Source organism: Guillardia theta (genome assembly GCF_000315625.1).
Source record: "Guillardia theta CCMP2712 unplaced genomic scaffold GUITHscaffold_11, whole genome shotgun sequence".
NCBI lineage: Eukaryota > Cryptophyceae > Pyrenomonadales > Geminigeraceae > Guillardia > Guillardia theta.
Genome location: NW_005434663.1, coordinates 125,289 through 139,269, shown reverse-complemented (window position 1 = coordinate 139,269; position 13,981 = coordinate 125,289). Strand labels below are relative to the sequence as shown.

The 13,981-nt window shown below is 41.1% G+C and overlaps 1 protein-coding gene across 1 annotated transcript; it reads right to left on the bottom strand.

The window, feature by feature from the left end:
- Positions 1-347: 347 nt before the first annotated feature.
- Positions 348-13,967, bottom strand: GUITHDRAFT_134336 (hypothetical protein; the record flags this gene model as incomplete). Its single annotated transcript, XM_005838318.1, has 5 exons — positions 348-11,058; positions 11,122-12,494; positions 12,539-13,295; positions 13,348-13,893; positions 13,942-13,967. 5 exons carry the CDS (start codon positions 13,965-13,967, stop codon positions 348-350), a joined length of 13,413 nt encoding a protein of 4,470 aa, XP_005838375.1.
- Positions 13,968-13,981: the final 14 nt, after the last annotated feature.

Sequence of the window (13,981 nt, the reverse complement as noted above, 5' to 3'; positions counted from 1 at the left end):
CTGGATTAAATGGGACCCCTCAAGTCCCAGTAAATCATTGGGTGGGGTACTGGAGTAATGGTAAACAGGTTTTGCAGATGCGATGATCGCGCGAAGATTGCGAACATGACGAAACGAAGACGGCAACACAAGAAGAGAGCAAGATGAGAAGAGAGCAAGATGAGCAGGAAAAAGAAGAGAAGGCGATAAAGATACAACATACAAGCTTGAAAGAGAACAAGATGACATGGATAACAGGAATCTAGGAGGCAAAACGATAAGAGCACTCGCAAAGTGAATGAGGTCGACATGAATAAGCTGCATGCTATGATGCTCGAGCAAGCAGGAGGAGGTCGACGTTCGTTCATTCAGTCACGCAAGAATAAACTACAGCTGCTGAGTTGAAGGCGTTGCGGAGGAAGATCAGTCGGGAGGTAGACCGAGAAGAGCAAGTTGTCATCCTTCCTGGAGGGACAGACATAGCATGGGGTAGCAAACATCATGCCTTCCCATGAAGACTTGGTCTCTACTGCAAGTAAGACGGAGGGTATGCTTTCAAGTACATCTTCGCTCTCTTTCTTGACAAGCTTACCTGCTCTAGAGTTCCAACTAGCTCCTTGAATCATGAGTCCATCAATTATGATATCATCTTGCACAGAAAGATGCTCCCAAGAAAACTCGAAGCAGATAGAGGAGCTATCGAAAGAAAGATTCTTCCTCTTACATACTTCAAAGAATGCATGCATGACCACTGAAGTTGGATTTGAAAATCCCGAGATCCAGATTCTTCCAAAGTGTTTTCGTTTGGTCAACTCGATCATTTGCTCTGTATGATGATTTAAATGGGCTGAGAGCTTAGCAATGGACTCAATTTGCCATGGATTCCCCCACGGCATCTTGCCTCTTTGAATGAGCTTGACAACCTCTCTGTCATGAGCACTTAACTTTGACCCAGTCGCTATCTTTTGTTTCAAAGCTGTAATCTGTACATCAAGCCTCTCAAACATTTGATTGATAATGAATCTTTCTTGCATGATGATAGCCTTGAGAGATTTTTGTTTACTCTCAAAGTGTTGCAAGTACCTATCAAAATCAAAGTTATTCCAATTTTGAAAGAATAGCTTGTCTTCCAAAAACTCCAACTGCGGGAGCATACTGTCGTCTTCATAAGAAGGCTGACCTCTTTGTTCAATGCTCAAAAGATCTTGCAAGTTTGCAACCAATTCTTTGCTTGAGTTGGAGCAGAACTCGTTTTCTGCCCATGATTCGACATCTATTACTGACATGTCGTCATATCCTGTCACCGCCCTGAATGATTGCAAAATTGCAGCCGCGTCTTGTCCTTGACTCAAACTTAATATTGGAGCGAACTCGAACTCTGGTAAGAATATCCTCGAGGAAAGACACCTGCTTGCGATGATCTCCATCATCGTTCTATCTGTTGCGCCCACGACTTCAGCACCAAACAACAATTCTAGGATGAAAGATTTCAGAAGGCTCCATGGAATCATCCTCCTGCCGTGCATGTTGTGCTCAATCGAGTCCAGAACGATTTGATTGATTTGAAGGATGCTGGATGTGAAATCAGATTGATTCAGAGAATAGGCCGAGCACCAACCAATGGCTCGATACTTGGATCGAACCCTCGCAATTGCGTGCAGTATGCAGGTGGAGAGCAGAACATACTTCAGTTCCATCTCCTTGTCAATATCCAACAACTCTTGTGAGACCCAAGTGATGGTCGCGTACAACTTCTCCTTGAAGCTTCTTGGTTCTATCGCACATTTCACCAGAGAGATCTCGACCAGATTGCGAGGCAGATTCACTTTCAGTGGGCAAGTGATGAACAGTCGAAAGGTATCTGCCGACGATTCTGATTTCTGGATGATCGATGGAATGCTGTGGAGAAAAGTGATGTCATGGTTGACGTTCTCAAGGATCAACCATATGCCTGAGGAAGGTCCTGATATCAGATACTTCTGCGCAATGTCTCTCTGACCTTCTCCCATGGAGACTGTTCGTATCGGGATCTTCTTCCGACGAGCCATGTTGTGGAGCAGGGACCAGGTGTTGGAACCTTCATCGATCAACAAGAGCACAGGCATTTGAATGTTTGACATCTTGTAGCAGCTCTCAGGATCAAGTACAATTGGCTGATCTATGTCGAAATGAACCACTGCCTTACAATACTTGCTGACTGCTTGTTGAAATCTATCAAACCTCAAAAATCTCACCAACAAAAGCTTTTCAAATCGAATCATTTTGATTCTATGATTGCTAGAAATGAGCATTTCTGGCGTATCACTTTGGAGCCATTTCACCCAATCAGTTTCATTTGTTTCAATATCCTCTAACACCGTTTTAAACGTTTGCGAACTCTCCATCAAGTGCAGCATTCCAGAAACCTGTTCAACACTGAAAATTTGCAAATTCTTGAGTCGTTCCAACTGCAACTCATTTTGATGCTTTGAAGTTGCATCCAGGGGTTTTGATCCTATCAATTCGACGTAAAACGCATGATGATTCTCTAGTTCTGAGTCGTTGAACATGGCAAACAACAACAACCAGACATACTTGTGGGATGGTTCATAGGTCTCTCCAAACGTTCGATACATCTCAAATTCAAAGAATGATATTTTGTTCACCTCTGAATGTTTGGGAAGCTCCATGAGAGTTTTGAAAGAATTGATGATTGAACCGAGGATATGAACAAAGCGTTGGAATGAGATGAAATACAGCGAGTCGAGCTTTTTCATGTAGGACAAGGCCTTGATAACTTGCTTAGCTAAATTTACTACCGGAAGATGTGGCTCCGTGTTGCTGGATACCGCACTCCATTTACGTTTCAACTCATTTCGTTCCTTGATTGTGTTTTGCAAGTCAAATTTTAGACTTTGAATTTCTTGCAATTTTTGATGTGAATCCCAGATATTTCCTTGCATGGTGCATAAAGACTTTAGGAGACTCTGATGAATGTCTTTGACTTGCAGGTTTACCTGCAGCTCTTTTGACAACGTCGACATTCTTTCTTTTTCGATGTAGCTGTCTTCAATCAACAGGACAGAACTTAAAATTTTCATCTCTAACATTCTTTCGGAAGGAGCACAATTCACAACAGTGATGGTGCTGAGAAATTCTTCGCTATACCTCTGGAAGTCAAATTCAGAAGTACGCATGTAAACAAAAAAGGTTGGTTGCGGTCCGCTGTCTGTGGTCTCTTGGACAGAATGAATAAAATTTTCATAGGTGACTGACTGAAACTCTTGAGCAGTTTCAGGGTCGAAGTCCTGGATGAGAGCAGGGATACCAAACTTCATGCACTCTTTTGTCTTCACGAGGAGGTTGTCGTCCCGGGCATGGAACAACTTCAACTCTCCGGCAGTAGCCTCGCTCACCCCTCGGATCCACCCCGTTACCACGTCGCAGGGGTCGTAGAAGAGAGGCCACAGTTTGCTTCGCCAGATGAAGAAGATTCCATCGCTACAACTATCCTCCGGGTAGAGTCCCTGCCGCCTCCACTGCAAGATGTCATGGTCGGTCACGAGCCCGTTCAATGGGTTCACAGGCAAAGTGATGGAGATGCCGAGATCTTTGCAGACATTCACCAGACGTCTCCTGAAGATTTCATTCCTTGTCTCCGCATCGAAACCACTGCAGTACGTCTGAAATGCGACGGCAATGCAGCAATCGCCCGCTATTTTGCCGATTTCAAATTCATGTTCCGAAATTTCCAATGACCAACGTTTTTGTTGAACTCGAATACCATTTATGAGATCCACTGCTGTTGTAATATCGTTTTGCTTGCGCTCGTTTTCATAATTCATGGTCTGTCTCTTTTCAACTGCAACATCATATGCTTGTCGTAGAATTCTGATCTGTTCTTGAGCTCTAGAAATTTTGTCTTTGATTTCAGCAATTTGATTGTTAGTCGATACGTAGATTTTCTCTTTCTTGAGACATTGTTCATGTCCAATCTTGTTTTGGTTGAGCTCTTGAAACCTGGCATGCAAACTTTGGAAAAGATTCCATATCGGTTGCAACTGCGAGGAATAAGTACTCTTTTGAACCTGCTGAAGTAATGAATCGCTCTCAATGTAGGCGCTGATCAATTCGTGCTGTTCAGCGTTAAACCCTCTGATATCAATTTTCTTCAAGGTCTTCAGAAGCCTCCTCGGAGTTTTTAGAACCTGAACAGTTTCCCTCCAATTCGCACTTCTGTACAGGACACCATTTTGTTCGAATATTTCAATCTTATTCAACGGCCTTAGGAAAAGTATGAGGAAAAGATCGAAAACCTGTCTTACCTCCAAAGGTACCTCATCATTGTTTGAAAGGTTTTCAAGAAAGTCTCTGTCAATTGATTCTGTCTGGCTTAAAAGGATTTCCTTCAATTCATCATGTACTCGTTGATATACATCTTGCTTGCTCTTTGCTTGAACTAACTCAGAATTGAGCGAGCGCGACCATGTTTCTAAATTTTCAAACTCTGTCTGATATCGAGCCAACAATGTCGTATTCATCTGAATATCCTTCATGATCGCTTCGCAATCCTCGGTATTTGATTGCAGGATTTCATTGCCATGCACGTTTTTCATCTGCGATTTTTCGATGTCGTTTTCACAACTGATCAATTTTTGTACGGCATCTTTGAGCATTAACTGTCTAGCATACAACTTTTTGTACGACTGCAAGTAATGTTGCTTAAACGATTTGCAAAATTTTTGAAAATTGTACATGGAAAAATCTGACTTCAAATTGAATTCATCATTCAATTTTTGAGAATGTTCAATCATAATAGAATGAATTTCAACCATAAACTTAGGTATTGTTGCCTTGATTCGTGTTTTCAAATTGTTGATAGACTCTGTTTGGATATCAATTGCTTCTTGTACAGCATTCTCAATGTCTACTTTGTCCCATATTTCAATCGCGTTGGAGTTTGAAGACCTGTTCTCCTCTTCTTGTATTCTCTTGATAACTTCTTGCTTCACATCGACCATGCTTTCAGCAGCATGAGCTTCTATGTCAAAAATCAATTCTTTTGTGATAGCCTTTGCGTACTGTTCCACTGGAGATTTGGCACCTGTGTCCCACAGAAGGATAGTGAACGATGATGGGATGCTTTCACAAACGAGTGAAAACTTCGATAGGGGATTCGGGATGATGATAATAAAATGAACATTCCGTAGCACTTGATGATGAAATGATTCTTTGGTCTCGATGATCGATTTGTCAGTGTGATTCTTTGTGATGGAAAGAAACTCTGTCTCAAATTCTTGATCCGAAAAGAGAGATTGGAAATCAACTGTCTTGATTTTCGAAAAAATGTCTTCCACCAAAGTAATACCATGTCTGTCAATATCTAGCGTGATTTGAAAAATAATCTTCTTATTCAAGAATCCTGCCATTCTTACACCAGCTTTCATTTTCATCAATACACTCAAAGCGGTTGCCTCAGATTTCACCTGCATATTCACAATCTGTGCGGATACGACAAATGATGCCATTCGTACGAACAGCTGGATGCCAATACTGGGTCTCCCGACTACAACCAGGTTGCCCATGTCCATGGTGAGCGCGCGATGAATGCATATAAGGTTCTTGGGAAAGGAGTCGACGAAGTCTAAATCGAGATACTCATTCGAGTCTTGAGCACAAGCTTGCTTGTACGCATGGAACAGATCCTGCACATATCGGTTGATCTGTGGGTCACGTGAGGCAGGAATGAGATTCTCGATTGCGCTCACAGTCCATTCATGGCTGGTCATCGATGGATCATTCGAAAGCTTAACATTATGTAACCAGTACGCATGTTCAATCGCCTCCGCTCGACCAGAATCAGACCGACGACTTGAGTTGAGGACAAGAGCGACTGCTCGGTCCAAGAAGTTATCAAAGATCACTCTGTTGCGTTCTGCCATTTGATCTCTAAGCTCACGGCTGCACTCGTAGGCAAAGAGGGAAGCAATATCTCTTGCCACAGAAACAGAGTCTGATCGAAGAATGATTCCTAAGAACCTTTGAAAAATCTTGAAGCCATTGCTCATATCGAACCTTAAGTAAGAAGAGCTTTGACTGCTCATCATCGTCTCACGTAAACTGGATAGTAACTCCGCAGCAGCGCCTGCACAAGCATGTATTGCAGTCTTCACATCCCATATCCAACTAAATTTGTTTTGGGTGGCTTTTCTACACAAATGCTCAAATATCATGCGAAATTTCTCTGATGATGGCTCTGAAAGGATAACTTGCAGACAGTATTTTTGCAGTCGAGGGGGAATGATACAATCATGTGAAAGGAGCATTGCTGTAGCCACAAATGTTGTCCCAGTTACATCATGAAAATCCCCCAGTTTTTGATAACTGTAATTACCATTACGCTCCAGCAATACCTTGAGGCATTCCATGGATGCACTTTGACCGAACTTGTCCGACCGAGGAATGTTGATGTCATCTATCAGAAAGTATAATGAGCTCTCGTGCAAGTTTCTGTACTTTTGGCTGTTCTTGGAGTGTATGAGGACCAACATGTCTTCTAGATGAGTTGAATTTGAGGTTGTGCAGAGCCGTGTGCTGCCGACATGTTTGCCAAGGGATGAGTTGAAGTTCAAGCATCGCTCAGCGATGGCACTCTTACCGACTCTTGAAGGCCCAGCTATCACCATTGCCAGACCGCAGTGGCAAAGGAAACTGCTGACGTAACTGACGGCCAGGCTTTCACTTGTCGGGACGTCCAAGACATCAAATTGCAACGTGTCATATTCATATGGGAAGTAATCGGCATCCACCAACTGAGATGCTGGCACCCATTTCGTTGCAAAATGCTCTGGTTTTTCGTGAAGAACGAATTCCAACATGGTAGATTCCGTGGAACCCTTGCGACCTGAGGGTGATATCGGACACAGCTCTCTGATCTTGCGTTCCAACTTCATTTTGTCGGTATCATCAGAAATCGGAAGATACGTCCAAAGAGTGCTGTAAACAACAATTCTCTCGATCATGGCGTCGGTCACATTGTTTCCCATTTTCATCAAACTTTTCAGGACTGAAAGCAACAAATTGCAAAAGATGTGGCAATGTATTGACTGCTGTAATTTTTGTGGAGATTTACTTGTCCTGTCAAAGAATTCTGAGCATGGAAGGAAGATTTTCTCAGTGTAATACAAGAGCTTTTCAAAGCCAATGAAGTCGTTCTTCTTAAAATGAAGAGAAATCAACGACTTCGATGTGATCAAGTTTGAACCGAAGTAAACCAGCGGAAGACGAGACAAGACGGATGGTGACAGGTGTTCAGAATCACAAGTTTCAAAGATGATCCTGACGTCATTCTTCACTGGAAAGATGTCTCCATTCGATATCTGCACATAATGCTTGTTCGCAAAATGATCAAAGAATTCTGGATTGAAAGGACCATCAAAAATTACCCATAAATTTCTATCTTCATATTTCAGAAACTTCTTCACAATAAGTGAAAACAATCCTTCGGCCCACTCACCACCTCCCTTGTGCCTTCCGAAGATGATTTCGTTGCTGAGGCTTGCAGGATTCAAATATACAGCTTTATGTTTCTCGTCTATGCTTGCAAGCGCGGATATGAGTGCATTCATGGAGTAAGTCTTGCCAGTCCCAGAGCTTCCAAGCAACATTGTTTGTGGATGTGAATCGCAGTAGTCATAGATTTGAGATGTTTTAGGCAAGAGCTCTGTAATCTCACATGTTTTCAGCAAGACAGCTTCCAATTCTGAGGCCTTGAAATAATTGTTGGTGAGCTGGGAGCTTCTATCATGAGCTCCGCGTTGAAATATTTCAAACAGAAATATTTCAAATTCTCTGAATGCTTCTGGACTGACTTGAACAGAAACAACCCTCGCAATGTTGTTCGAAATTGATGAGAACTCATCGAAATCCGGATTGTTACCTTTCTCGTTGATGGAAGAATCGATGATCATCGCTATTTTCCTCAAACTCAGTACTGCTGGATTGATGGTAAACGTCATAGTTTGAACTAATTTCTCCAGATAGGCAAACTTCATTGCTATGTCCTTGGAATAAAAGAAACCAGCAACTCGAAGCTTGGTTTCAACAAAGGTTCCAATTTCAATACCCTGCAGGCTCACGGTTCTAAACATCGACCTTAAATTTGACGGGAATATCCTGAGATACTTTGCAGATGTCGTCGAATGGTCTAAACTTGCAAACAAACATGCATGTTGACAATTAGGTTTAGCCCGCTGCAATTCCACCAACTGTATAAGTTGAGTTGTTAGAACGGATAACAACGAAGGGGAAATCCTGTCCATAGATTTGAAATACGCCCAGCACGTTGATTTTGAGACAGCATTCAAAATGTTTGATAGGAAATTCAAGTTGTGGTCTGAAAGGCATTCGAAACTGACAGTAAACCTTCCTACCATCCTGGAAAGTTCATGTATTGTCTGATTCTTTTCAGTTTCAATGTCTCCTTTCACAAGAACGTAATTCACATTCATGAATGTATACATGGCAAATGTGAAGAAGCGATTGCTATTCGGATGCTGAACTAATCTTGGTTTACAACCTGAGAACTCATACTCATAGTTCATGTTTCTCCCCATCACTTCCATGTAGGACTGGTTTTCTTCAGCAGCATATCGATATTTCAGCTGCTTTTGCCAATCAAATTCCTGGCTGCTTCTCAGTTTCCTGTTCAGAAGCTCTGTGGTTGTGTCTCTTAATCCAAAGAGAATCGTCAAGGTTGATTGCACCTTGAGATATTCCGCAGCTGTCAGATCATGTTGAAATAGAGAAGAAACTCCTATTTGCCACTTGGATATGTATCCACTGACAGTGTTTCCAAGCCCTTTACCGTCCAAATCACTCGAAACTTTGGCTTCGACCAAAGATGTCCAGGTGATTTGAAACCACAGAATTCCAATCTGACAGGGCACGTCAAGGATCCAGTCAAACGCTTCCGGGTCAAGGATCATTGTCTCCTTCATCAACTTCTTGAGACAATCTTTGATTGCAATTTCCACATGGCACAGAACTGTCTCGATGCTGTTCTTGGACGAAACTTGCGTTTCAAACTCCAATACCTCTCCTTCACGTGATTCAATACTGACAATATCTCCTAGACCGGAATTGGAAAAATGAAACAATGCAATATTATCAAAAATTGTGAAAACCGCTCCTTTTTGGACATTGTTGATATCTCTTATCGACGACATCCCTTCAAGCAGTAAAGAATCTGACAACAAGTAAAGACGAGGGAAATCTTGTCTTTTCTGATTCAAATATCCCGCCAAAAACTTCTGACAGGACTCAAATTCTGTCTTCAAAGAAGAAAATTGAGACTTGAATCCCTCTGAGCGAGAATTAATGAGAGGAACATATTTCAAATTGAAGCATTCATCCATTATTTTCAAATAGGCTGCGTCTATGGGGAAAAAGTTTTTCGCTTCTGGTGGGAGTTGCTTTTTCACTCCATCTGCAGAAAATGCCACTTTAACATTCCACCAGACATGCTGAATTCCAAGCCATGAATCAACAAGGTCGATGAAAGAAGAAAATTTTCCCATCAAGTCGTTGATTTCAGTGATAAACTGCTTCGATTTTCTCATGAAAGATTGTAGGGTAATTATTGCTTCTTCAAATTGTTCAATTAGATGTTGAGCTGCATTGACTCTTATCATTACTTGGTTGGAGTTCGATGACTTTTCAAATGGAACAGAGGACTCCTCCCATAATTTATACAGCTCTTTGATCTGCTTCTCAACACTGCATTCTTGCTCTGCTAAGGCGTATATATCTTCAACAATATTGGTGTAATCAAGGATGTTCGTCTCGAAAACATCTTTTACAATAAAGTTGGAAGATTTGAAATCTAAAGAGATGTTCATTCTCATTGTCAGTTGCTGCCAGTGTCTGGGTAAGAAAAATGATGTTTGGAGCATTTTGATCAGAGGTAAAAGCTGAGATGTCAATTGGAGCTCGCTTTCCAAATTCTGAAATGCTCTATAGTCAGAGAAGGTTGGAAAGTGTAGATGGAGATCTCTTTCAATGTCCTTTAGTCGTTCTTCTACTTGACCAAGACGTGAAGACACTTTTGTCCACCTTAAATTCTTGAATCCCTCGACAGTGTCGATTCCAGCAGAATATAAAGCAAAGAATTGGCAGAGTTTGGCAAATTCTTTGCGAATTCCTTCGAATTCTGAGAACTTTGTCTTTTCAAGCCCAAATAGTTCCTGACCTTGATGCAAGCTATTCAATTTTTTCAGCTTCTCATCAAACTGCTTTTGGAACCTTGCAATTCTCTCAAGGGCAACTTCCGGAGACAAATCTTTATTTGAAGGCCCTGCTGCTTTGTACTCTTGCTGCAAAGCACGAATCTCATTCATGAAACTGTTCATAGCAATTCGCAGATCAATCTTGAAATTTTGCTGTGTATGTTTTAGTCTGTCAGACGTCTTCCTTGCATTCACTAGCAACTCATTCCAGGCATTCTTGATGTTCGTGTGCAAATCCAGATTTTTTTCAGAGATGTAACCGAATTCAACAGCAACCCTACACCTGGAATCTATGGAAATGAGAACCTGTTCGAAATCAGCTTCAACCTTGTGTATTTCTGACAGAGTGTCCCGAGCCAACACAACTTCGTCTAGATCACGAATTCGAGTTTTCAATCTAGAGTTCATGTCAATAATCCACTCCATGTTCACATTGAAGTCTTCTTCAGCTGACAAAAATAATTGTTTGGTGTACAAGAACTTCCAGTCCCGAACGATACCCACAACTTTCTGAATCATCTTCACGTTTGAAACACATATTGGTCCGAAAAACGAAGCTTTCTGAATGTTTGAAATGCGTTGGATGAGCAGATCAAAATCATGCAATCTCTGGATGTAATCATCAACCGTTGGATCAGTGCTCAAGAATTCTAATAGATCTGACCGTTTGTCCTTATTCCAAATGTAATCGAACTCATGATATGAATCAAGGTATCTTTGAATTGATATGTTGACCCTCTCTATGCTACCTGTCAATATCAATACCAACCGTACAATCTCAATACTTTTTAAAATTCGTGTTGAAATAGAATACCTGAAACAAGAACAATCAGCATTCAATCATGTTTTTTCAAGAAGTTTGTACACTCGGACTGACCTTTGAGCGTCTTTCTCAAGAAAAATTCTCCAAGGAGAAATTTTGATTGATTTCAACATATGCATAGCAATGCGATTCACAGCCTGTTGCATTGTGGCCAGGTCAGGCGTTATCTGTAGTCGAGGAGGAATCAGTTCTAAGTTGACCATGAATATGGGATTCATCTCGCCGAGCACATGATCTTTCAAAGTCCCACGTATTCTTGTCTTCAGATTATGAAAAGATGTCTTGACACAGACTAATATAGCATGATACGCCATTTCCCACACATCCTCAAAGAATTGTTGTTCCGACTTTTTGGTAAAAGTTTCATCATTCTGTACAGTGTAACGAATCATGTCAAGAATGTCGAATATCGCGATCTCTATTTCTAAGCATCGTTGATCAATGAAATTGACTCTTTCTTTTATCATTTCTTGTTCTTTCGTGATAAATGCACTGACACTTGTTATTTCCTTTGGCATATCAACCAACTGAATTGTTGTTATGAATTTCAAATTTCTCAGAATTCTGTTTTCATAAATGTCCTTGGCTTTTCTAAACACAACCATAAAGTAATTCAAGTAGTCTTGAATCGACAATATATACGAGTCCAGCCCCAAATTTGTCCACTTTATCTCAGTCTTTCCTCGACTTAGAAGTTGTTCAATTCGGGACAAGTGCCCATAAAATATTCCGCTCCAGATTGAGCTTATCATTTTCTTAAGAGAACGGTAATCACTTAGGGCAAATTGAAGCTTTTCAAGAGATATTTTAAGGAACCACTCCCGTTGAATAAGTTCGTGTATGTCCCGAGGCACTTTTAGACCAAGCATCTTCATGAATTTGGCTTCTCGTAGAACCAAAAATATGTTTGAGTCGAAGTTCGCAAAACAGTCACCATTCGATTCGTCATAAGCAATGACTGCTACTTGCAAACAGTTGTGTATAGTCTCAACCGATTGTAACCAGGAACGTTCAAGTACGATTTCATACTCCATCAAGACTTTGGCGATTTTGTTATATTTCCGAATTATTGCTTTTGACTCTTTTGTAATCATGAGTGCGTTGTTTTCTTGGAATTTTTGCATAGGAATTTCAATTAACTTCAACATTTGTCTTGCCCACACAATTCTGCCTGTGACTGGAGGAAAATTTCGAGGCATAGGTGGTTCATATTTTTGTGATTCATACCTTTCAGTGACGATATCTAGATCCTGAGAAAAGTTGATGAAGATCTCCATCAGCTTTTGATTCAAAAAAGGTTTCAGAGATTGCCGTCTCATCAAGGCTTTATGCTTTGAGAGAATTTCTAAGGATTGTTCAGTTGTTTCTGCTTCTTTGAAGTCATCTTCAATAATTCCCCTCAGCCCTTCCTCCAAATCCTCAACAATCTGAAGAAATTTCAACGATAAACAATTAAGAAACAGAATCGTACCTCTTTAAAATAGGTGAAGTCGCGATCAAAAGTTTGGTCAAAAAAATCCATTAGATCAACGTGACGGCTCTTAATAATATTCACTGCAGCGAAGTATTGGTCACATACTGGGCCAAGTCCCGACAAGCTTTGTGTCGACAGGAAAGTAAACATGTCATGAATAGAGAAGAGTTCTAAAAGTTTTTCTAAGCGCAATGCAAATCTTTCATACTTGGCGAATATTAAAGATTCGTTGAATGAGAATGGCAGCTCTTTCATCGCACCTGCTTTTTCGCGTTTGGCTGCTCTAAATTGAATTTGGTAATGACGATTGAGGTTAAGACATTCCTGGATTCTGTGAAATATCGTTTTTGAATCATTCTTCCATAGCACTCCATTCATCTGTATGTACTCCTTACAGCGACGTATCATCTGATTTGTCACTCTTACGAAGAGAGCCGTCATACTCTGACCACTCTGCAGATACTTCGACATGACACGCACCATCTTGATCTTTGAAAACATAGACGGGAGCTCTTCAACAATCTTTGCAGGATTTCCAGAGTACAAAACTTCGAAATTTCTGTTGAGACTAGTCAGATGCCGCACATTCTCGTGAGATTCTTGTATTGATTCGCGGAGCTCGACGAATAAGTCATCCCATTTGTTTCCTGCCTCGCTATCAAAGTCTTTGAATGCTTTCAATATCTTTTGAGAATCGTCTGCTTCTAGTTGTTCGTGCAATGCGTTAAGGCGGGCCAGGCGCTCCCTCCAAAACCTGTTCGATCATGCTTCAGAAACGAGGAGACAACGAGTGGTGAAAATCTTACTTGAGGGTTGAATCCGGTCCTGACTCTTTGTCATCATTCAAATCTTCTTGTCCGTAATGCAAAACCTTCTTGGCTGAGTTATACCAATGTCCAAGGAGATGTTGAAGTCGATGTTGTATTTGTATCTTCATTTCCGAGTTGTTTGGAGCATCCATCAGTTGAGTAGAGAGCCGAGAAAGTAATTCCTCGCCTGGCTTTTCCAACCTCACCCTTGAGTCAATCGTCTGGACCAGGTCAAGTAAAGACATAGAGAATCTTGAAAGCTGATTTCTGAAATTATCTGTGTTGTCTCTGTGTCCTCTCAACAGATTTGCCTCTAACAAAGGGACGTATACTTCCTGTATCATGACATTGAGGTTCTTGATTGAATGGCTCCCAAACAGCCCAAATGATATGTCCTTATTGCATTCTGATGATACTGCGACATTGTCCTCTATATTTCTGAGGAAATACAACACCTTCTCGTTTTGCACGCTTTGTAAATCAGCAAGCTCATTTGTTACCATCAACTCGTTTTGATGCTGGTTGAAGCAGCAAAAGATAGTCCTGACAAAGGAAATTGAGAATGTAAATGACAGCAGGATCACAAAATACCTGTATCCATTGGCTTGAAAGAACATGTTCACAGTCTTCA